General features: G+C 38.8%; 1 protein-coding gene across 1 annotated transcript in view; it reads right to left on the reverse strand.

The window, feature by feature from the left end:
* Window positions 1–25,543, reverse strand: part of ADGRB3 (adhesion G protein-coupled receptor B3) — a 684,888-nt gene that overhangs the window by 319,220 nt on the left and 340,125 nt on the right. Inside the window, exon 13 of the mRNA XM_072965499.1 lies at window positions 24,102–24,210. Coding sequence (XP_072821600.1) covers window positions 24,102–24,210 — 109 coding nt within the window. The remainder of the gene's footprint in view (window positions 1–24,101; window positions 24,211–25,543) is intronic.

The following is a 25,543-nucleotide window of genomic DNA, read 5'->3' on the forward strand; positions in this document are numbered from 1 at the left end:
GCCTGCTGACCTGCCCTGGGTGGGCTGCACGATGCTTTTCTTCTCCATCACAGGGCTCCTCCTCTCTAATGAGAACATCGTTTTCTATTCTTATATTGAGTCTCTGCTAAATTATGTTTTCCTTAGCTTGGGCCCTCTTAACCGCCCCATCTAAAGAAGTCAACTCCTCCATTTCTATTATATGATCCTGTTTTTTGGTCTTCATGGCTTTAAAATATTATCCTGTTTACATTGACTTGTCTATTATCTGCCTCTCACACTAGACTATCAGCTCCAAAAAGAAAGGAGTTTTCCCTATTTACTGTTTTATGGTGGGAGCCTAACATCTAGTAGATTTGACACAATTCCTAATTTTTTTTAATTAATGAGGTTTTCCAAAGGCTCAATAGGAGGCACTGGGGTTTAACATGGTATCTCTGGGCCCTGAAGACAGGCTTGGTTTTGCAATTACTTTGTGATCTTTGGCAAGACACTTAATTGCTTTAGTTTGACCACCTGTAAAAATCAATAGTCTTTCATGAGGATTAAGCCAAAGACAGAGAAACAGAGACTTCACTCTTAAAAGGTGCATACAAAATGGTTACAAGTACCATTTCTTATACACCATAAGACACAATACATGCCAATTTCCTTTCATCCTTCAACTCAACCATTCTCTGCCTTGTGTAAAATACTGTGGGAGGTGCAAAATTTAAGAAGAAAAAAATTCTTCCATAGACAGAAAGTAAACCCGATGAGATGCCTGTTTCACGCAAAAATCTTCAGTATGGGCAGAGTGGGTGAAAGAATTCTTCTTGTGAATTCCAAACCTGCCTCCTTGAACTGTTTAATGCAGTGTCTTCAGGTATCTTACAGGTAGCTTTTCTCAAGCTTCTAACTCTTGATTTCCACCCGTTCTTCATCAAAATACTCTTTCCCTATGCAGTCTTTCCTATGTCTATGCAGGGTAGTGCTTCCACCCACTCTTTTCTCAAGACAGGAAACAGTACATTATCCTTGACATGTCCATACTCTCATGCCCAGAATCTAGTCCATCATGCTGCTTGCTGGTTCCCTTCCAAAACATAACTTAGACTTGTCTCCTTATCTTCTCCTTGACTCCACAAAATAGTCCACCAAATGTTGCCTAGGTTAAAACAACTCACTGTGTTCACGACTTCCATTCTTGTACCTTTCCAGTCCTCTCTCCCCAAGGGCAGTGATATATTTTTAAAGCAGAGTTGAATCATGTCATTCCTAACGACTTACTATGACACTTGTATATATGAAATCCTCTCCAGGGTCTCCGTGCCCTGGTCCTTGACTTCCTCTTCAATGTTAGAACTCATGACAGCTGCTCTTCAGGCACACTTACATTCTTTCATTTCGTAGTAATTCCTCCCTTGGCTAATTCTTATGCAACCATCGGGTCTTGGCTTAAACGCCGAGGAGAACTTCCTAGCACCGAGCAACAACTGCCCTTTTCTAAGTTGGGAATCCTGGTTAGTCTCCCTTCCTTCTTTCATCTACCACAATTTAAATTATATCCACATATCTATCTCTATGTATTTGGGCTTTTAAAGTTCTTTTACCTTATATTACATACAACAATACAAAGCATATATTCATTCACTCACCTTACATACGTTTTACATTTAAAAACTTAACATCCTTCCCCACCAGGAGTGTAATCTCCATAAGGAAAGACCAGGCATGTCTGGCTCATCTTTTTGTGCCCGGAGAAGAGCTGGTCCCTGGCAGGCACTTAAATATTGATTTAATATAACGAATGAAGGAAGAAGTGAAGAAAAAGATATTAATTTGAACTGGGGAAGGGGAACTGGGCAAGGTTCAGTCCAGGGCTCTAAAATAATGTATGAGAATGAGGAGGTGAATTCCAGTTGTTTGTGGAACTTAAGCCTTCATCTTACCAAAAAGAAACAAGGGACCTTGTGTCTTTTTCAAAATAGAGAGAACTGAGGTTAGACTTGGGTGCCTTACCAAATGTAATTTTTTTAAGAAAGAGCAGGAACATAGAGCAATGACAGGAGATACCATTCACTGAGCTCTTAAGTTCCAGCACTAGTGTATTTCCTCACTTAATTTCACAACACACTCTGAACCAAGCACAATGAATCCCATTTTATACACTAGTTTTGGATCCTTATACTGCAAAGATAATCTTTAATCCGAATGACACTACAGTAGAGATTCATGAGTTTACAGTTGAAATATAAATAAAGAATGACTATTGGAAAAACTTCAAAAGCTCTGTATTTGTGAACATCATTTCTTTCCCCTCAAGTTCAGAAAAAAGTTTTGGTCTTTAGATCATGAAACCAAAAGCAAAACAAAAGAAAACAAAAAAATTCCCCAAACAATAATTCACTCTTTCTCCCCGCCCACATGCAGGCACAAATACATAAAAAAATACACTCTAAGGGTAAATTGAGTGCTCTATTTCATCATAATAATTTCTATATAGTTTAAAAGGGTATACAAACCACTTACAGGTTTGCTGTACCTAGGCAGTGTAAATTACATAGCTCAATAATATATTCACTTTTCTATTAAGAAATTGACCTTTTAGAAGTAACTCGCATCTTCCTAATATGCCATGATATTTCTGAAATACTATGGGTTTTTTAAATAAATTTTCAAGATAATAGAGGTTATTCTCTTTAGTAGAAACATTATTACATTTTAGAGAAAGCAAAGAAAAAACTGAAAGAGTTAGGGAAAGTTACAAGAGAATTAATCAGGCAACATGTTTGGGGAAAGCAAAAGCCACTACCTAGGGGAAAAAAAAAAGGAGATTAATGCTGTCAAGAATGAAGATGGAGTCTTCAAAAAGAAGGAAGGCTCTTATTTCAAAAAGCAACAAAGTAGCCCATGTGGATAGTGAGTGTTAAAACTTTTTGTAGTGGCAAAGGAGATGTTTCTATATTTTCCTGTATTTCTACTGCATTTTAGAAACCTTCTAATATTTTCAATGTATCAGGCTTTAGTCGATTTCAGAATGTATTATTTGGATATATAACCTATTATCCAGTATTAATCAGTCTTCTATGAACTGTTCAGTCCCTACAATTATAACACATCTATTTTGTAGTTATCAGCCAAAACTTGAATCAAATACAATCCGGCGCATAGTTTCATGACCTTTAAAGCTTGTTATTATTGGATTTTCAATTCAGTTTAACTTCTATTAAAAAGTATCTTTAGTCTTTGATATAGTTTAAAAGAAAAAAAAAAAACAGCTTTCCCCTAAGCCCATAATATGAATTTTAATGGTGTCTAAAGCAACTTCACTTCAGGTATGAACACTGATAAATATTTTAGAATGTACACACACCAGCACACTCATCCACACCTACTCTCTCATATCCACATGCCACAATCCAAAACAGAAGATCACGTTAAAGAAAACACGTTAAAGTAGCCACGTAAGTAATTACTTACACTTCTAAGGTTAAAATTCTCCATATGAAAAATTTAAGTAGGTAACACATGCAGAAAAGTATTTTTGACTGTTTAAAAGACATTATTTAAGGACAAAAGAAAACTAATACACTTATGAATTATAGAAACACTACAGAATTATTTGATGCATTTATAGAGATAACTGATACAATTTTGTAGACTACAGGTGTTGGATTACATGTTAAGTAGCAGAAATTATAAAATTAAAGATTATTCTGTGTGAATCTTTCAAGGGAGCAAGGATCTGACTAATGACACATAAATACAGAGAAGAGAGGAGATTCTTACGATAGCAAAGGGCAAGTACCACTGAAATGTTTGTCGGCTATGGTGTGATTACAGCATCGAAGACAACTGTGTCACAAACTCATTCTGAAACAGACAGGACACAGCACAAATGGTTTTCTCAATTTAGTTACAGTATCTACACCGAAGTCGGGGATCCCGGTCTGCTCTGTGAAATAAACAAGAAACGTACTATTGAGACTAGAAACAAAAACGATCGAAAACTTCGGGTCTTAAGTTTAGGTAGGACTTGAGAAGTCCCCAAGAGGTACAGACTGTGGCTACGGGGACCAAACGACCTGACCAAAGTCATCAGTAGCTGAAGCCACATCTGGCCTTGTATCTGTCCACTGAGGGCCTATTTCACACCAGGTGAGATAGATACATATATTTATATAAAGTCTTTAATCTTTACAATAACTCTTTAGGAAAGATAACATTACTTCTACTATAGAAAGGAGCACACTGAGTGATTCAGAGATAAAACAAAGGTCAGTTCATTGTGGTACGGCCAAGGTGTGTAGCCACCAATCACATTTCAAAGTCGGCGTGTTTTCCTAGATGCAAAGCGGTGCCCTAACTTTCAGCAACGTGACGAGAACCAACCAGCCTTTCATCTCAGTCAGAGTTTTCTGCCAAATTCAGATGAGAATCTTCTTCTTCTTTTTTTTTTTAATCCAGTGAAGGGGACAGTGGAGAAAAGGAACAGTTTAGCGCAGACTTGTTGGTATAACCAAATAAACTAAAACATTTCAAAAGGTGAAATCATAAAAAGCAAAAAGGAAATGAGACAATTGTCAAAAGGGGATCGGTAGCTCTTTTCTCATCACTGGTTGTTGTTTCAGAGGCAAACCACTATTGCCATAGAGACAAGCAATTATTGCCATAGAGACAGTTAAAATGGAACTGTTTCTCATATTCACACAAACTCACGGCCACATCCTTCTAATTCATTTGAATGGGAAAATCAGAAAGAAGGCACGTACGACAATTTTAGTGATTCCAAATCCTGATGGCATAAACCAATAGAGATGAGATATTATTTTGTAACATTCAGCTTTTGTTTCTAGTTGGCTTCAGATTGTATGTTTCCATCCTAGCCCATACGCATGAGTCTATCTGATTCTGCAGGAATTGATCTCAAACAGAAGAATGAAGTCAGGCTGGGAAGACCTATGCTTCCGGGTTTTGGAGGCAATGTCTCCGCAGAAAGAGGAAGCCATGCAGTTTCCCAGATGGCCCTGTGTTCATCCCATCTCTGAAAGCCTTTCCCTCATTGGGGTCCTCTCCCTGCTCTCCAGCTGATCGACAGGCCAAAGCACTGACCCCTTAATGCAAATTTCCTCTTCTCCTCTTCATAGCTTCCCATGGGCACAGAAGCCAGGAGCAACTTTCCTGCAGAAACTCATGTTCTTTAAAGACAATAATTAAAGAAAACTCAAACCCACAATGTTTGTGGGTAGGTCTCAACATGTGAGAAACCCAGGAATCTGTCTGTAGTCGCACCAGAAATTACCTTTTTTTTTTTGAAATTGTGGTTTTCTGTTTCAAGGTGCCTTTCACAATCCATGCCCAATATACCAAGATGCAGCCCTCAAACACATCTCTTCACCATTTCTGTTACACACATTTCACTTTTCAGGTTTTTAACTCTTTTCCCATACATATGTGTAGCTGTGGCAGAAGCCAGCTCTTCCTGTGCATGTTCAATGCAGCTGAGCATCACTCTGATAGCACACATTGTTCATTTCCAACTTTTTGTGTGACCTCATTGGGTTTCTTCACATCATGAGCATCTTCCCAGTAAATATAAAATCAAAAAGAAATGATAGGCCGTGGGCAAAGATTTGGTCTTCATCTAGGCATTCTCTACTAGACAGTTCCTAAAGAGCTGGAGACTGAATGAGTGACTAGTATACAAAATTTACATTGGCCAAGATGTGTTATAAAAGATCAGAAAAAGCATCATCCAGGCATCCTTTAAAAACGTGTAATTAGCCAGGAAAACAGTTTTGAATTAGCTAATAAGATAGATACATATGAAAAATAATATGACAAAAGAAAATAAAGGTTAGGACTCATTTTACTTTGATGTAGAAATACAGAACATATGCGAAAGATTCCCCTGGGGTCGTATTGAAAGCTGCAGTGAAGCTCTTTATATAACAGAAGTAGGTTAGAGTGTGGTTGGCTGAGCAAGATGATGAAACAAATCTCTAACTTTCAATTACCAATATGCAAAGGGATAGAAAGGCACCCGCTCTGAATGGGAGGCACTGAGGGAGGACACGTTGCGTGGGTGCCCTTAACGCTCCGGCAGCAAGACTGTACATGAGTATTTGTGAAAGAGTTAATTTGGGAAATTCTATGTAACACAGGGGATGCTTTACCAAAGCCTTTCTTGGAAAGCCTGAGGGATAAAAGTAGAAACAAACAAATAAAAACATTCTCCAGTGCAGTGTACTCAAATGGCAGTTCTGAAATGAATTCCTTAGAATAACAGTCACTGTCGGACAGAAGGGAATTTTTGTTAAAATGCATACTCATGTAATGTATACATAAGGTACTATAAAAAAGGAAGCATGGCAAAGTAGCAACATGTAGACTTTATTTTTTCCCTAATGGCAAATTAAATCAGGATAAAAAAAGCAAAAGCTGTCAAGGGTCAGGAGATGATGTGAGAAATTCACAGCAGAGCAATAGTTAGGATTCGACCTGGAGTTGGCACAGTACAAGGACAGTAGAGGAAAAGTTTAGGGCATGTGGGTTACTTGAAATGAAAAAGAAGGGCTATTAACAATGGTTTCTAGCTTGAGTTTTTCAGGGAAAAGAAGCATTATTTAATAATGACTCCATGAATAACTGTCCTTGAGTATGGCTGTATGAAACAGATTCTGTAAACCTGGAAATATTATGTAGCTATTTTCACCCCAGTTAACTTCTGAAAGAACACAGACCTACTGATAATTGAAAAAACTATAACATGATGAGTGTTTTCTGTGCTAAGGTCCAGGGCTATAACTATGATGATATTACTACTAGAAATATGTATTTTTTCTTAATTGGAGAGATAGAGGTGCCCTGCAAAGACATTTCCAACTTGCATAATAAAATTTTATTTATGTATTTTATTTTCCAAAAAGACTTAAAACAATACAAAACAGTTTAAACAGAATGAAGCTGACAGGTTTACGGCTCGACTTAATTGATCTATAAGTCTTCCATTCTTGAGCTCCCGTGACTTTTAAATGGAAGCAAAAATACCCTGAAAGCAGTCATGGTGGCTGAGTAGAGAGACCCTGAGCTCATCTCTTCTCCTGAGCACACCAAAATCACAACCCTTTGCAGAACAATCATCACTGAAAAAGACTGGAACCTACCAGGAAAGATCCTCTACAACTAAAGGCATAAATAAGAAACCACAATGAGACACATAGCAGGGGCAGAATCATGATATATTCAGATCACATACCCCTGGGGGTGGGAGACCCATAAACAGGAGTGAGGGTTCTGAGCCCCACATCAGGCTCCCCAGCCAGGGACTGTAGCACTGGACGACTAATCCCCGCAGTATCTGGCTTTGAAGGACAGTGGAACTTAGTTGCAGGAGCCCACAGGACTGGGAGAAATAGAGACTTCACTCTGAAAGGGTGCATACAAAATGGTTACAAGTACCAGGACCCAGGGCAAAAGCGATAATTTGATAGGAACCTGGGCCAGACCTACCTGCTGGCCTTAAGAGTCTCCTGGAGAGGTTGAAGGTGGCTGGCGACTCACCCTGGGGACATAGACACTGGTGGCAGACATACTAGGGAACATTCAGTTGCATGAACATTCCTGGCGGCTGACATCTAGGCTTGTAAGTGCCAAGACCTGGCCCCACCCGATAGCCTGTAGGCGCCAGTGCTGACACCCCAGATCAAAGAAATAACTGGGTGGGGACACAGCCCCACCCACTAGCAGACAGGCTACCTAATAACTTCCTGAGCCCACAGCCGCCTCTAGACACGGCTCTGCCCACAAGACCCAGCTCTACCCACCAGCGGGCAGGCACCAACCCCTCCCATGAGGAAGCCAGCACAAGCCTCTACACCAGCCTCATCCACCAGGGGGCAGACACCAGTGGCAAGAAAACTATGGTCCTGCAATGCAGGCCAGACCCTGCTCTGAGGCCAGCTGGGCCCTGGCTGTGTCCACTAACATAACCTTTGGGACTCCCTGGAGCACAAACTCAGTTGTGTCAGGAACCATCCCCTCACCACCCCCAGCTCTGCCCAATGATCTGAAATGAGCTCTGAGGTCCCAGATCCCTGCAGCCAGACTCGAGGAACCAGCTCTGCCTGCCAGTAATCCAGCACTAACCCCAAGATCTGGCTTCCCCTGCCATTGGGTGAGCAAAATCCCCAGAGTCTCCAGGACACTGATTCCACCCTCCAGTGATCTAGCACGGGTACCCTGGGCTTTCACAGAGAGCCATGTTGTGTCCAGGTCCCGCTGGACAGCAGCCAGCAGCAACTGTACAAGGCGGGCCTGACACCCACCCAGAACAGGGGCCAACCAAACCTGCCAGACTGCCCGCAAAGTCAGCCCACCACAACCAAAGGACCAGTGGAGCCCTCTTAGGGGGAACTGCTGGAGCATAAAGCTTGGATGACAAGAGGGGGTGCAATGCTGGGAGGCATAGGCTGTCTCCTACAAAAAGCCACTTCTCTAAGGTCAAGAAATGTAACTAACCTATCACATACATAAAAATACAAAGAGCAACTTAACAAAATGAGGTGGAAAACATATATTCAAGATGAAAGAACAACATGAAATTCCAGAAGAAGAATTAAGTGAAGTGAAGACAGGACATCTAACTGAGAAAGAGTTCAGAGTAACAATTGTGAAGACGATCAAAGAACTCGGGAGCAGAATGGATGCACGGAGTGAGGTGTTAGAAGGTTTTAACAAAGAGCAAATATAAAAACCAACCAAGTAGAGATAAAAAATGCAATAACTGAAATGAAAAATGCACCAGAAGGAATCAATAGTAGACCAAATGATACAGAAGAGCAGATCAGTGAGCGGGAAGATGGAGTGGTGGAAATTACAGCCATGAACAGAAAGAAAGTATGAAAAGAGATGAAGACAGTTTAAGAGACCTCTAGGACAAGATAAAGTGCACTCACACTCACATTACAGAGGAGCCAGCCAGAAAGAGAAAATAAGAGATAACAGCTGGAAACTTCTTTAACCTAGGAAAGGGAACAGTCACCCAAGTCCAGGAAGCAAAGAGATTCCAATACAGGATTAACCCAAAGAGGAACACTCCAAGACATATTATAATCAAAATGAAAAAAAGAAGAAAGATAAAGAGAGAATATTAAACGCAGCAAGGGAAAAGCAAAAAATAACATACAAGGGAACTCCCATAAGGCTATCAGCTGATTTTTCAGCAGAAACTGGATGCCAGAAGAGAGTGGCATGATGTATTTAAAGTGATGAAAATGAAAAACTTACAACAAGAAAACTCTACCCAGCAAGGATCTCATTCAGATTTGATGGAGAAATCAAAAGCTTTACAGACAAGCAAAAGCTAAGAATTCAGTACCACCAAACTAGCTTTACAACAAATGTTAAAGGGACTTCACTAGGCGAAAAAGAAAAGGCCACAACTAGAAAAAAAGAAAATAATGAGATAAAAAAGCTTACTGGTAAAGGCAAACGTATAGTAAAGGTAGGAAATCATTCATACACAAAGCTGGTGGGAAGGTTACAAGAAAAAAGTGGTAAAAATCATCTGCATCCACAATAAGCAGTTAAGGGATACACAAAAGAATCAGATGTAAAATATGATATCAAAAATAGTAATCATGAGGGGAGGAGAGTACAAATGCAGGCTATTTAAAATGCATTTGAAATGAAGAGATCAGCAACTTAAAATAATCATGTATGTATGTAGACTGTTATACAAAAACCTCACGGTAAACACAAACCAACAATCCATAATAGATATAAACGCAAAAAATAAAAAAGAATCCAAACACAACACTAAAGATAGTCACTAGTCACAAGAGAACAAAAGAAGAGAAAGAAAAAAAACCTAGAAAAACAAATCCAAAATAACAAAATGGCATAAAGAACATACTATCAATATATACATAAACAGACTAAACGTTCCAACCAAAAGACACAGACTAGCTGAATGAATACAAAACCAAGACCTGTATATATGCTGCCTACAAGATACTCATTTCAGATCTAGAGACACGTATAGGCTGAAAGTTAAAAGTGAGAGGATGGAAAAAGGTATTCCATGCAAATGGAAATCAAAAGAAGGCCAGAGTAGCAAAACTTGTATCAGACAAAATAGACTTTAAAATAAAGACTGTTACACAGACAAAGAAGGACACTACCTAATGATCAAGAGATGAATCCAAGAAGATGTAACAAATGTAAACATATATGCCCCCAGCATAGGAGCACCTCAGTATATAAAACGCATATTAAGAAACATAAAATGAGAAAATGACCCAATAATAGTGGGGGGGGCTTTAGCAACCCAGTAACATCAATGGACAGATCATTCAGACAGAAAATCAATAAGGAAGCACGGGTGTTAAATAGCACACTAGACCAAATGGACTTTTTGATATTTAAAGAGAATTTTACAGGAAAGCAGCAGAATACACATTCTTTTCAAGTGCCCGTGGAACGTCCTCCAGGATAGATCACATGCTAGGCCAGAAAACAAGCCTTGGCAAATTTAAGAAAACTGAAATCGTATTAAGCATCTTTTCAGACCACAATATGAAACTAGAAATCCACTACAAAAAAAAAAAAAAAAACCTGCAAAAAACACAAACAGGTAGAGGCTAACCTAATGCTACCAAAAAACCAATGTATCACTAAAGAAATCAAAGAGGAGCTTTAAAAAAAAAATACCTAGAGACAAAACAGAATAAAAATACAATGATTCAAAACCTACGGGGCACAACAAAAGCAGTCCCAAGAGGGAAGTTTATAGTGATACAAGCTTGTACCTCAGGAAACAAAACAAAACAAAAATCTCAAATAAACAACCTAAACTGACACACAAAGCAACAACCTAAACTGACACCCAAAGCAACTAGGCAAAGAAGAAAAAGCAAAAGTGAAAGTTAGTAGAAGGAAAGAAATCATAAAGATCAGAATAGAAATAAATGGAACAGAGACTAAAAAGATAATAGAAAAGATGAATGAAGTTAAAAGCTGGTTCTTTGGATAAACGAAATTGATAAACTTTAGCCAGACTCATCAAAAAAAAAATAAAGCAGAGTCCAAATCAATAAAATCAGAAATGACAAAAGAGAAATTACTACCAACACCTCAGAAATACAAAAGACCATAACAAACTACTATGAACAAATATATGCCAATAAAATGGACCATCTAGAAGAAATGGACAGATTCCTAGGAAAGTACAATCTCCAAAGACTGAACCAGGAAGAGATAGAAAATATGAACAAACCAAAACTCCTAACAAAAGTCCAGGATCAGATGGCTTCACGGGTGAATTCTATCAGATATTTAGTGAAGGGCTGTCACATATCCTACTGAAATGATTCTAAAAAATTGCAGAGGAAGGAATACTTCCAAACTCACTCTATGAGGCCACCAGCACCTTGATATGAAAACCAGACAAATATCCAAAAAAGGAATATTAACAGTCAGTATCACTGATAAACACAGATGCAAAAATCCTCAACAAATTACTAGCAAACTGAACCCAACAATACATTAAAAGGATCATACACCATAACTGGGTGGGATTTATCCCCAGGGACATAGGATTTTTCAATATCCACAAATGAATCAATGTGATGCACCATATTAACAAATTGAAGAATAAAAGCCATATGATGTAGAAAGATCTTTTGATAAAATGCAACATCCAATTATGATAAAACTCAAAAAAGTGGGCATAAGAGGGAACAGACCTCAACATAATGAAGGCCATCCATGAGAAACCCACAGCTATCATACTCAGTGGTGAAAATCTGAAAGCATCTCCTCTAAAATCAGCAATAATACAAGATGCCCACTCTCACCTCTTTTATTCAACACAGTTTTGGAAGTCCTAGCCACAGTAATCAGAGGAGAAGTAACATCCAAATCACAAGGAAGAAGTAAAACTGTCGATGTTTTCAGATGACTTGATACTATACATAGAAAATCTTGCAGAGGCTACCAGAAACTACTAGAGCTCATCGATGAACGTGCAGATTTGGTGGATACAACATTAATATACAGAAATTGGTTGCATTTCTATGCACTTACAATGAAATATCAGAAGGAGAAATTAAGGAAACAATCCCAATTACCCCCAAATCGAAAAGAATAAAATACACAGGAATAAACCTACCTAAGGAGGCAAAAGAGCTTACTCAGAAATTGTAAGATGTTGATGAAAGAAAATGAAGACAACACAAACACACAGAAAGGTATACTTTGTTCTTGGATTGGAAGAATCAGTGTTGCTAAAATGACCAGACTACCCCAGGCAATCTACAGACTCAATGAATCCCTATCAAAGTGCCAATGGCATTTTTCACAGAACTGAAACAATTTTTTTTTAATTTGTATGGAAACATAAAAGACCTTGAAGAGTGAAAACAATCTCAAGAAAGAAGAATGAGGCTGGAGGAATCATGCTGCCTGACTTCAGACTATACTAGAGCTACAGTAATCAAAACAGCATGGTACTGGCACAAAAACAGACACACAGATCAATGGAACAGGATAGAAAGTCCAGAAATAAACCTGAGTACTTATGGTCAATTAATGTATGACAAAGGAGGCAAGAATATACAATGGAGAAAAGACAGTCTCTTCAATAAATGGTGCTAGGAAAATCAGACAGCTACATATAGAAGAATGCAGTTGGAACATTGTCTAACACTGTATATAAAAATAAACTCAAAATGGACTAAAGACCTAAATGTAAGACCAGATACTACAAAACTTCTGGAGGAAAACATAAACAGAATACTCTTTGACATAAATTGCAGCAATGTTTTTTTGGATATGTCTCCTAGAATAATGGAAACAAAAACAAAAATAAACAAATGGGACCTAATTAAACTTTTAAAAGCTTTTGCACAGCCGAGGAAACCATAAACAAAACAAGAAGACAACCTACAGGCTGGGAGAAAATATTGCAAACGATGCTACAGACAAATAATTAACTTCCAAAATGTACAAACAACTCATGCAGCTTAACAAAAAAAAAAAAAAAAAAAGAAAAAAAGAAAAAAACAAACAATCCAATGAAAAAATAGGCAGAAAACCTAAACAGACATTTCTCCAAAAGAGATACACCGGTGGCCAAAAGACACATGAAAAGATGCTTGACATTACTAATTATTAGAGAAATGCAAATCAAAACTACAATAAGGTACCACCTCACACCAGTCAGAATAGAGATCATCAGAAAGTCTACACATAAATGCTGGAGAGGGGTGCAGAAAAGGAAACTCTCCTACACTGTTGGTAGGAATGTAAATTGGTGCAACCACTGTGGAAAACTGTATGGAGGTTCCTAAAAAACTAAAAACAGATTTATAATATGATCCAGCAATTCCAATTTTGGGCATATAGCTGTAGAAAACTCTAATTTGAAAAGATACACCCATCCAAATGTTCACAGCAGCACTATTTACAACAGCCAAGACAAGGAAGAAACCTAAATGTCCATCTACAGATGACTGGATAAAGAAGATGTGAGATATATATAGATATATACACATTCACACAGTGGAATATTACTCAGCCATAAAAAAGAATAAAATAATGCCATTCACAGCAACATGGATGAACTTAGAGATTATCATACTAAGTGAAGTCAGACAGAGAAAGACAAATATCATATGATATCACTTATATGTAGAATCCAGAAAAATGATACAAATGAATTTATTTACAAAAGAGAAATAGACTCACAGACGCAGAAAGCAAACGTATGGTTACCAAAGGGGGAGGGAGAAGGGATAAATTAGGGGTTCAGGATTAGTAGATACACACTGTTATATATAAAACAGATAAACGACAAGGACCTACTGTATAGCACAGGAAACTATATTCAATATCTTTTAATAACCTATAATGGAAAATAACCTGAAAAACAACATATATATATATATTTAATCACTTTGCTGTACATCTGAAATGTTGTAAATCAACTACATTTCAATTGAAAATACCAAAAAAAGAAAAATACAAAACTAGTAGGAAAGGTAGGGTTTATTTCATTTGCTAACTGGCAGCCCAATATGAGGAACAGCTTTAAAAAGTCATTTTCCTGAAACATTTTTCATTCTAGCTTTTGTCCGAGGATTCCGGTGGTGTGATGATGACAGAATGCTGATGGCCTCAAAGGATAAAACTGCTTAAACTGTAAGAGCAGGGATTTGCGTTGGACTCAGGAATGAGAATATATAAAAATTAAATAGCATAGTGACTATACTTAGCTGTTCTGAATTGTATATTTGAAAGTGGCTAGGAGAGTAGACCTTACAAGTTCTCATCACAAGAAAAAAAATCTATAAATATGCATGGTGATGAATGTTAGCTAGAGTTATTATATTAACTATTTCACAGTATATATATATATATATATATCTCAAATCATTATGTTGTACACCTAAATCTAATATAAGGCTATATGTCAATTATATTTTAATTAAAAAAATGTAGAAAGATATTAGCCAAACAGCTTGCTTTGGATTCTAAAGTTTCGAGACATTTAGGTGGTTACCAAGGTAGGTTTTTAGCGTTTGCTTATAGGACACAGATTTGGAAATAAACCTGCCTTATTTTTGTAGTTGGGCTCTTGGAGACATAGTGGAAGTATTTCCTTGAATCATCTCTGTTTTTTTACACCCTATTTCTAAGCATCAGTATACTCGATCAGATCACCAATAAAACACATACAGCATCTGACCTCTTCTCAACATTTCCATTGGCATCTGGTCCAAACCAGGCAGCTCTCTCACCTGGACTATGGCAGTAACTTCCACCCCCATTACCCGCCTCTCTGTATACTCATAACTCTGACCGTCCCATAGTCAGAGGGTCCTTTCAGGGCATAAATCACATCAAGTCATTTTTCTGCTCAAATCCCTTAGTGGTCTTGTGTCTCATTCAGATCTAGAGTCTAACGCCTTCCACAGTCTGGCTCCCCCTGCCCTTCCTGACTCCATCTCCTCCCACAGCAGCTCCACCAGCTACTCTGACATCACTGGCCTCCTCCAGGGCCTCTACGACATCAAGCACATGCATGCCTCAGGGCCTTGTGCTTGTTCCTTCTGCTGGAAAAGGTGTGTCCCCACAGATCAATGGGCTTCATGTCCCGAGGCACCTGGGTCTACATTCAACTCGGGGTTCTTCTGTCAGAGGCCTTCCTGATCCACCATCCACCCCCTCCTCTCTCCAATCCCTCTCCCCTTTCCTGATGGATTCTTTACGTCTCTTCATCTCCCTTAGAGCCACTGGGCATGTGAGACGGTGCTTGTTGGACATCTGTCTCGCCTATAAAACACAAGTTCCTTCAGAGCAAGAGCTTTGCCTGACTTGCTTACTGAGAAATCTCCAGAACCAAGACCAGGACCTGGCACCCTATTAAAGCCAATTAGATCCACAAGTCATTACCAAACTATTAAGTTGACATCAGGGAGCATCTACACAGAGGGGCTCAGTTGGGTGACAGGGGGCCAATCACATCCTGGTGAGGATTATGTCTTTCCTGCCACAAGAAGGGTCTGGTGTGGCCCTTTCTCAATAGCCTCCCAGTGTTTCCAGCCCCACCATTTAGCATAAGTGGATCACAGGAAACGCAAGGAGATAATTCCTATTCAACAAGAAATAATCAAAGAACTCCTAGTGCTGCACGTCATTCCAGGGCACAGTTTTAAAATGATGTTTGAACTATTATTGTTTCCAGGGAACCAGCATGTTCCTACCATTTAAAAAACCCAATAAGCAGATATTCTTAGTTTGTTCTTTCTGACCTACAGAAAAACACACCCCTTGCTTCACATGTCTAGCAAGAAAAAGTGTAGACAGCCAGGCTGAGAAGGTAGAATCTGACACTTTCAGACTCAAGTCTAGCTGAATGAGCCGACGTCAGGTGCTGCCGACAAGCAAACAAACCAAAAAAGAAGTTAAATTCTGTATTTTTCAGGCTTGGTGTCAACTGACTACAGGTGTCTTAGTTTTACAGAGAGGAGGTCAAACAAGTGACGAAGACGTGTGAACCACAAAATGCAGCAGTGACAGAAAGGAAAGGAAGCCTAAAACGAGAAACCACTTTATTTGCACAATTACCTCATCAGACTAAGGGTTGGTTTGTCAATTGAAGAACAAGATATTCTACTAAAGAAATGACTGCCTTTACCAGGGAGCATCAGAAATAACATAGATCTGCTGTTGACGGGACCACATTGTGGAAAGAGGCTGGCAAAATTGTATTATGCCGTTTTCTCAGATTGAATTTGGACTCGATTTCAAGGAAATATCAAGTATGAATGTTCATTCTGAAAAGCCCAGCATTTCACATTTCTAAACCAAGAAGAGACAGTGATATTTAACTTGGCAAAGAAAAATGCCTTCATGTTCTCAAGGCACTGGCCTTATGGGATTACTAAAGAAAAACTGAAAGAATACTTTCCAGAATATTGTATCTTTTAGGGTGTACATAGGGGTGGCTTCTGAAATTCCTTACAGCTAACAATGATAGCATTCTATATTCTGGTACATTATTAGCCTAAAAATATTCCTTTTTTTATCTGATATTGTCAACTTTGAATAGTTCCTGAGGAAGTTGTGAGACAGTGGTAGACAGCTGTAACAATACAGACTTGTGCAAAGTAAATCCTTAGAGATAACTGTATCACAATGTTAAGGGTGAAACCATTGAAATCCCCTAAAGAGCTTGGAAATTTAGAACCTGTTATTGTGTCTGCATTTATTTTCTGGAGAACTTTTTCTTAATATCATCAGCAATCACACAAGATTTTTCACAGCTCTACCAATCTGAACTTTGTTAGCAATTGATATTAACTACAGTATTCATTCTGAAATATTCTCTCTCTTTTACTAATTACATGACCCTGACTTTCTGCTGCCCTGTTCTGGAACTTATATACCTACGACCTCTGACTGCTCTTATTCTGACACCTGCTACAATTCTTTGTCTTTTTCCCTCAACATTGGTTTTTATTCTATAATTTATATGACCTCTTAGCATAATGTGTAAATTTTATTTGAACACAAAATATATTTCTTAATCTGGTTATTAATATGAATACTTTTCCAGGTAATAATATATCCTAGAGACCTCTCCATGGTTATATATAGAGATATTTTTATTGAGAGATAATTGATATATAACATTAGCTTCAGTGCACAACATAATGATTCAATATTTTTATATGTAATGAAATGATCAGCACAATAAGTCTAGGTTAACATCGAACACCACACAGAATTTCGTTTTTAATACAGGCATTTAGTCCTCTTATTACTGTCCTGATAATTGAAAAAGCTTTTTTTTTTCTTCAACTATCACTTTTACACAGTTGATTACCAGTGAATATCATAAATTTGACATCTCTACCAACCCCCAGACCACACTTTATTTTTTCACTTGAGGGGTACATCTACGTTTAAACATTCGTAAGTGAAAGACACTCTCAAAAGTTTGTTAAATAAATATAACCCTAATTCCTTCCTTCTTTCTGACACCTCACTCAGTTATGGAAAGCCATCATTTCTACCCTCAGACAGAGTCTTAAATTGATAACCACATTTTGGTTTCTGTTCTTTCTACCATAAATTCAAGTCTTCATTATCTCCTGCCTGGATTATTATAAAAAGCCTTCTATCCTCCATGTTGAAAGTCTTTCTCAGTTTCAACAAATGTTATTTCTGCTGTCCAAAGCGCAGCTCTCACCCATCCAGTCAAGCCTCAGAAGCTCCCTACCATCTTCAGAATTAAGAATCATCCTACACCAGGTCTCAGCATGTCTCGCCAACTTTATTTCATTTCCTTTACTTCCATACATATGTGTCTTTATCAAAATCAATCATTTATCCCCTAAACACAATCTCAGCTTTGACAACTCTATACTGCTTTTGCTAAAAGGATGTTCTGGAATGTAACTGTCTCCCTGCCACTCAGTCTCCTTCAGGTTGGACTGACAATAATCCAGCCATCCGTCAAAGTCTACAGGAAATAATTCCTTCTTTGAGCAGGTCTTCTAGTCCCTCACACAGAACAACATCTCTGGGAACACATCTCTGTAACATTTGGTTTACGTGATACATACCAGAGTGTACTTGGTATCTTGATTATCTATGTGATTCTTGGATGTCCACAACTAGACTGCAGTCTCCTTGTAGTCTAGAAGATTATTTATTTATCAATGACCTGAATCCCTTGGGAAAGGTTTTGCTTATATTAAGAGATCAAATTCTTTTTGTTTTTAATTGAACACGGTCAGTAGGCTGCAACAGGCACCCCATCACTGATACACCTTGAATTCAGTTCAATGAACACAATTCAGGTTTTAAGTCCAAAACTGAGACAGGAGGGAAGGGAGCAGGGCACAACCACTGTGGGAATGACACAGCATTTGAGGACGGGACAAACTGGTTAGAACCAAGATGGCAGAAGACTGGACTTCCAGTAGACCCTGAGCCCCATGGCGCACCCACAGGCCCCATGACAGTTCCCAGGCTGCCCATAAAAGGTCAAAAAGTGGGCAGGGGCCCAATTCCTGGAAATCCCTGCTCCTTCCCCAAAGTAGTTGGAATAATTCTACTTGTTAGCATATGAAATTACTGAGCCCATAAAACTTAATTACTCTGCACCTCGCTCACTCTCTCTGTCTCGTCTTCAGAAATGGCCTGCACTGTGTGTATGGAGTGTGTATCTACTTTTACTTTAAACTAAACACCCCCATGCCTCTCGGCCTCTCTCCCTCTTGCCTTTCCAGATGGCCCGCATTCTGCCTACGGAGCGTGTATCTCCCAAGCCACACTCCCTTCGGAGTAAGACAGACCCCACTCTGTCTACGGAGTGTGCATCTCTCTAAACAAACGTGCTGTCACTGTCCAATGCCTCGCTCTTGAATTCTTCCCTGTGCAAGGCAAGAACCTGTTCTCCGGCAACAAAGCTAAAACAAATAATTTCTAAAGAATAGGCTATTCTTACCAATAAATAAAGCAAATATAACGTGCTGCTTGAAGTGATTGTGGAAAATAGATGACAAAACGCATAATAAAAATCGATTAAAGCACTCTGCTGCCACTTCAGACAGACCTTCAGGACCGTGGGATCCGTGCACGTGCCCTGGCCCTCTGGTCACATGAGGACTCTCCATCCCCTTCTGCCTCCGGGACTGCAAACAGCTGGGCCTCAGACCACCTCCATGTTCCCTCCTCAGCGCTTAGTCTGCTTTGTTTTGTGCTACTGCCTCCCCAAATTCTAAATGTTCCCAAGTTGAGTCTAATTCTTATCCTTTAATTCTGTTTTGTACTATGTATAATAAACACAAAAAATGTTAACAGAATGGACAGTTTCAACAGAGAATGGTGAGCAAGGCACAGGGGACATGAGGCTGAAATATGGGTGGAGATTTAATTTGGCAGCTGGAAGTTTCCAGAAGGCTTTTCTGAGAGGACTTTCAGGAAAGTGATGAGAGAAACAGTAGGCTGAAAGGGATTGAAGAGAAAATATTTGGGGAGAAAAGGTAGGAAGTCAGTTTAAACAACTCTGCAAAGAATATTTTTGTTGACAAAAAATAACTTTAACTCATATTAAAAAATATCAAGCAAAGTCCTTCTGACTTAGCTGATAGTAGTACCATTTTTTAAAATATGCTGAAACATTCATATTTTACTGGGGAAAAAACACACTGGTACAGAATATTTAGAACATTTAGAATACAGCTTTACGATCCACTGAGGCATGTTGAAAATTTAACTCTCTCTGAAACATGTCAATTTTTCATATTCATTCATTAGTTTATTCAGTAAATTATTCAATAATTATATAAGCCTTTTAGTAGGGTTGAGTAAGTGCTAACTAACTTTTACTCACTAAAAGTTATCATGTGTCTATTTTAAACATATTCATATGTGAAGATAAAAATATTCAAGTTAAACTCAATTATTTTTTGAATGCATTGACTTGTTTAACATCTCTGTTCATAGATGTTTTTTTTCCCTAAGTCTCAGTTAAACTTTTTGAGGTCTTCTGAGTAACTGTCAAAGCTGTCGCCCAGCTCCCCTCCCACAATGAACATGCAGGCATTTACAACAAAATATCCACAGATTTTTAGCATCTAAGAGCATTCCAGTTGTGAAAAGCTGATACAGGTGGGGACACTTTTCAGATAAAAGAAGCTTCAAAACTCTTCATTTGAACTATTTTTGAAGACAGTCTTTCCAAGACATGTCGCTCATTTTCCTGCCATCCTAATCAGATTGCAAGGGAATTTCATCTCGATGCTAACGCTGTCCCGACCCTTTGGACTCTGCTCCCCAGCAGTCCTTCAGAGCTTCCTTTTCTTTGTTGTCTCAGCATTTCAGCCATCCTATCTGCTGTGTAGGTACTTCTAATAGCACTGTCTCTGCTTTCCAGCTCCTTCTGTGTAAACCAGGAATCACAAAACAGAGATGCTGAAATACTATATTTAAATTCGAAATCAAATGAGCTATCAGGAAGGTTCTGAGATGCTCTTATTCAACTGTATGGTCTTTCTGCTATTTATCTGTGGCTATCCAACTCCATCTCCTTCTCCAGGAGTTTATCTCTATTCCAGAAAAGTGAGGTGGCTATGCATACAGGCTTTATTATTAAAAAAAAATTATGATCTCGTTAAAAGACGTGAGGATCTTTGGAAGTTCTTTACATAGTCTCACTCCAACACACTCTCAAGAAAATGGCCACAAGAAATGAGCAAACTTTCATGGTTACCTCATCTCTGCTCATCACGTACAGGCTGTGCATGTGGGTGAGCTTGATGTCAGGTAACTAATATCTGGACTTAGGACATAAGACAAAGGCCAACTTGCACATTTCACAACTTGTTACTGTGAATTACTCACTATGTGTGTCCTTGTCTGAAGACATTGGGCATATCAGACAAAGCAGTATAATTGTGCTTTATATGTACTGGTATCAAATCGGATAACATGAAGAATATAAATAGTCAGTAATTATTATTTATATTACCCAATTTGATATTGAGTGGATTGTGATGGTAAATTTTAGGAGTCAATTAGACTGCACTTAGGGAGGCCCAGGTGGCTGGTAAAACAACATTTCTGGGTATGTCTGTGAGGATATTTCCGGAAGAGATTATCATTTGAGTCAGCAGACTGAGTAAAGGTCTCCCTTACTGAGGCAGGTGGGTGTCATCCCATCCACTGGGGGCCTGAATAGAACAGAAAGGCAGAGGAAGGGACAGCGTGCTCTCTGCTTGAGCTGGGACCTCCATCTTCTCTGCCCCGGGGCATCAGTGCTCCCGGATCTCAGGCCTTTGAATTCAAACTGGAACTGACGCCACTGGCTTCCTGGTCCTCAAGCCTTCCTCTTTGGACTGGAACTACTCCGTCAGCTCCCCTGGCCTCCAGTTTGTAGGCAGCAGATTGGGGGACCTTTCAGCCTCCGAAATCGCAAGAACCAATCTCCCTCCCAAAATTTCTTTCTACATAGCTACACATGGCCTGTTGGTTCTGTTTCTCTGAAGAACTCAGACTAATATATGGATATACATTGGAAAATTCTTAAACATTATTGAGAGTAACCTCCTTCTGGTCATCAAACAACAATCAGTCCAACCCTGGGCTAGGATTTGGAAGAATCAACAATAAAAAAAGCTCTTTTGGGTGGTGTAATATTTATCCTTTTTTTTTTTTAATGTGGGGACTGGGGTTTGAACTCAGGACCTCGTGCATGGTAAGCACATGCTCTGGCCACTGAGCTCTACCCTCCTCCTGGGTGGTGTAACAATATTTGGGATAATCATTCACAGAACATAATCTTTTCTTATATGGATAATTAGTGTGACACATGCAATCAGAAGGCCAAACAATCACACTGTCCTTACACAAGACTGAAGACAATATAGGACAAGATTGGCTTTATTTGCAACACTGAATTGCCTTGAGGTACTATGCTTAATATACTTCTTAAAGTTTAGTGATGGTAAAGTAGGCAAACTTAGACAAAGCAAAATTTTGACATAAAATTAATACACACATTTTTCAAATACGTAATTTTGGTAAGTCAAAAGAAAGATAAAGATGAATAAATATTTGCAATTTATGGATATTTATGGAATTTTTATAGCAAATAATACAGACACTATAAGGAATTTGATAAACTGTTATTCATATAGCCTACTTTACCTTCAAATTTAAGTTATTAGACTCTGAGACTGGCTTTGTTTTGCAAAGTTTTTTCCTAATATATTCTGAGCAAGTGCCATGCATTGATCTGGCAATACTTTTAATTAGCAATGCCTTTTAGAATTAGCTGTTAACATGTACAAAAAGCAAGAAAACAATAGCTCTTTGCTTCCTCCCCACAACTCGGTTTTTCTTGTAAATTACTTTGCAAATTGTCCGATCCAGAGCCTTCCTGGTTCCTTTCTGCCCCCAAAAGCCACAGGCCTGCAGAAGAGCAGTTCCATCTTGAATGACCAGCACCCCCAAAATCTCTCTAGGCTCTCCCCAGCATGTGCCCCCAAAGCCACAGCCCAACATGCCTTCCCTTTTCCCCCAGACTTTACCTTTCCTCTCTTTGCCCAACCACTTTTGGAATGGGCATCTAATTTGGATTTTCCCCAATTTCTGAATTCAACTTTCAACAAAGGTACTATTTCGGGTCACTTTTTCTTCTCATTGCGCAGAGCAAGGACAGCTCACCTCCCTCCTGAACCAGCACAAGCTGCTGAATATCCACTCGGGAAAAAAGCCTGGGCTCCCCCCGACCTCTGGAAAGTGGGTTAAGACTAAATCCAACCAGTGAGGCCTGATGCTGCCTGCAGATGGCACATGGGCAGGGAACGGACGCCAGGCCTTTGAGAACCCCCTTACACAGGCGCTCCTCCACTGAAGACTGCTACTCGTAGTTAGCTATTACCTGTTACAGCTTGAGGTCACCCTGCTGGAAGATATCTTAAGAGTCGAATGAGCCCCTCTAGGACTAAAGGACCTCCAGGAGAAATCAAGTGTAAAATGAACCACCAGAAGCCATAATCATAAAAATGTCATGCTTGGTACCAGCTGAACTTCCCTAGTTAATCCCTCCACCAAGTGAGGTCTCTTCCTGACACAGAAATGAAAACTTAAACATCCTATGAATAAGAATGTGAGGTAAGAAATATTTATTTAAACACATTGTTATGTACAGTTAGTGATCTGCATGTGAAGACCACTCAAACCTGACAAAAGAAAGCTCTTTCTGAACCACAGTAACACCATGCAGAGACGCTTTGGAGAAATAAAACTGTAAGGCTGTATCAACTCACTGCATATCATATTTAAGAAGACCATTTCTTTGCTCTTGCCTTTTTTTTTTTTAACTACAAAGAGAAACACGTCCTTTGGTTACCATCATTGCTGTTGGCTGAATGTAATTCTGGTACTGAGAGAGGATGTGTGGGTTTCACGCCTCTGTGTAGTCCCTCCCTGTAAGGTAATCCCTTCCTGTAAGAAGCAATGCTAAAGGCAACTCAAGGAGAAAGATGTTCTCACATTGTGTGCACTAGACTACAGAATCCACTACAGAGGGGCCTCAAAGACCTACTGTGTCCTGGGAGTTACGCAGGACAGCAGCACCATGACCATACCCTCAAAGGTCTCTGAAACATCCCATCTGACCACCTATAAATCCAGCGCTTCCTTGGGACACCTAGCAAGAAAGTAACTCGACATCTTCATGAACAATGGGAGGTCATGAAGACGCATTTTTAAAAAAACTTACTAGAGTATACATCAGATATGTTCAACATGAGATTGGATAGCAATAAACATTTGGCATATTCTCCTTTACATCTGCTGTGCAGATAAACACAAGTAGGCCCATATAAATGTATACAAATACATGCAGATACATGCAAATGTGCGTGTGCGTATGCATGTGTACAATGTATATGCGGTTGGGCCCGTGGGAGAACCAGACACCAAGTACCCACAGTGTATTATTCACATATACTCAAAGATACAAACAATGGATATTACACTTAAAAATGCATGACTCAGATACCTGCAATTTTTTTTTAAATTTCAGTAAGATTTTGGGAAAATATTCTATTTCTTACCTACATTTCCAGTCATTAAGTATGAATTCTGAAAGTCCATCATCCCCATTCCAACAATGTGTATAAAATCTTCAATCACCTGCATTAACTCTATCGAGCCCGGGTAAATCTACAAAAATAAGCAAAGGTTAGATGGAGCAAAATAAAAATCTATAAAATAGAATATATAACTAGAATTTAAAAGGTACACAACAAGAACATAAATGAACTCTGATTTATTTGAAGACATTTCTACAACCAGCAGGAGCTCTATTTTTTTTTTTTTACTTTTTAATTTTTTTAACTTTTAATATTTATTTAAATTATATTTATGTATTTATATGTATTAATTTTTTAACCCATCTGACAGGTGCATTTTTTTGAACTAATCGTTGAGAATAACAGCATGTGTCACATGCAAGAACTCTGGCGGTGTTACGATGCAATGATTAATCCTTCACAAATCTAAAAAATCCGAAAATGTCTAACAGATTGTATTCTTAGAAATGGCATGTCTTTACTTTGGATGGGTTCCTGTCCTCACTTAAATATAACACAGAACAAACACTGAAATTGAGGGGATGCTTTTTACCTTTTTTACTTAGCATCTATAAGATAAGTACTGAGAGAAAAAACAAGTATTATTACCAACATGAATATTTACAGACTATTAAGTTCACTGCAAAATATCCTGGGAGAGACCTTTATTTCTAATCATTATAATAGCCACTGTATGAATAATAATGTTGGCAACACTTTCAGGATCATAGTTACAGCTGTCGTGTTGGTACCTCACACGTACGCACACAAGACACACCCGACCCCATCCACCTTGCACACTGCAAACAGATGAGTGTTTGCTTGAAGATGACCCGATTCTGGTGGTAGATCACAGGGAGTGGAATGTGAGGGCCATTTACAAGGTCACGTGAATTTTAGCATCTGGAACCCATCAGGCTTCTAAAGCCAGCTGGCATTATATAACCTTATTAGGGCAGAAAGTCTTTTGATGTTAGGTTCATTTCTTTTGGCCATTCAGCATGACAGGAGCTTCTAGCCATGAAAAACTTAAGTGGATTCGAGAGTTTTAGTGGCTTTGTATTTGCAAAGGCTGGTGCAGAAAGTGCAGAGACACACTTATTAGCAGGAAGACGTGTCGGACAGGGCGGGGAGCGGGCATGGTGTGTATATTTTTCAAGAGCTTGTGGCTGTGCCCATCCAAACATCAGACACCTAGAATACATAATATTTCTACTCACATATACTTGAAGACAAGAACAGTGGCTATTACGGTTAGAAACATATGGCATAAATAGTTGTACTTTTTTTAATTTCAGGAAGATCTGGGGGGAAATGCTGTTTCTTACCTACATTTCCAATCATTAAATATGAATTCTGACAGCACATCATCCCCATTCCAAAAAAAAAAAAAAAAAAAGCATGAAATTTCCATCAGCTCCGAG

This window comes from Vicugna pacos, chromosome 8 (genome assembly GCF_048564905.1).
Source record: "Vicugna pacos chromosome 8, VicPac4, whole genome shotgun sequence".
Classification (NCBI taxonomy): domain Eukaryota; kingdom Metazoa; phylum Chordata; class Mammalia; order Artiodactyla; family Camelidae; genus Vicugna; species Vicugna pacos.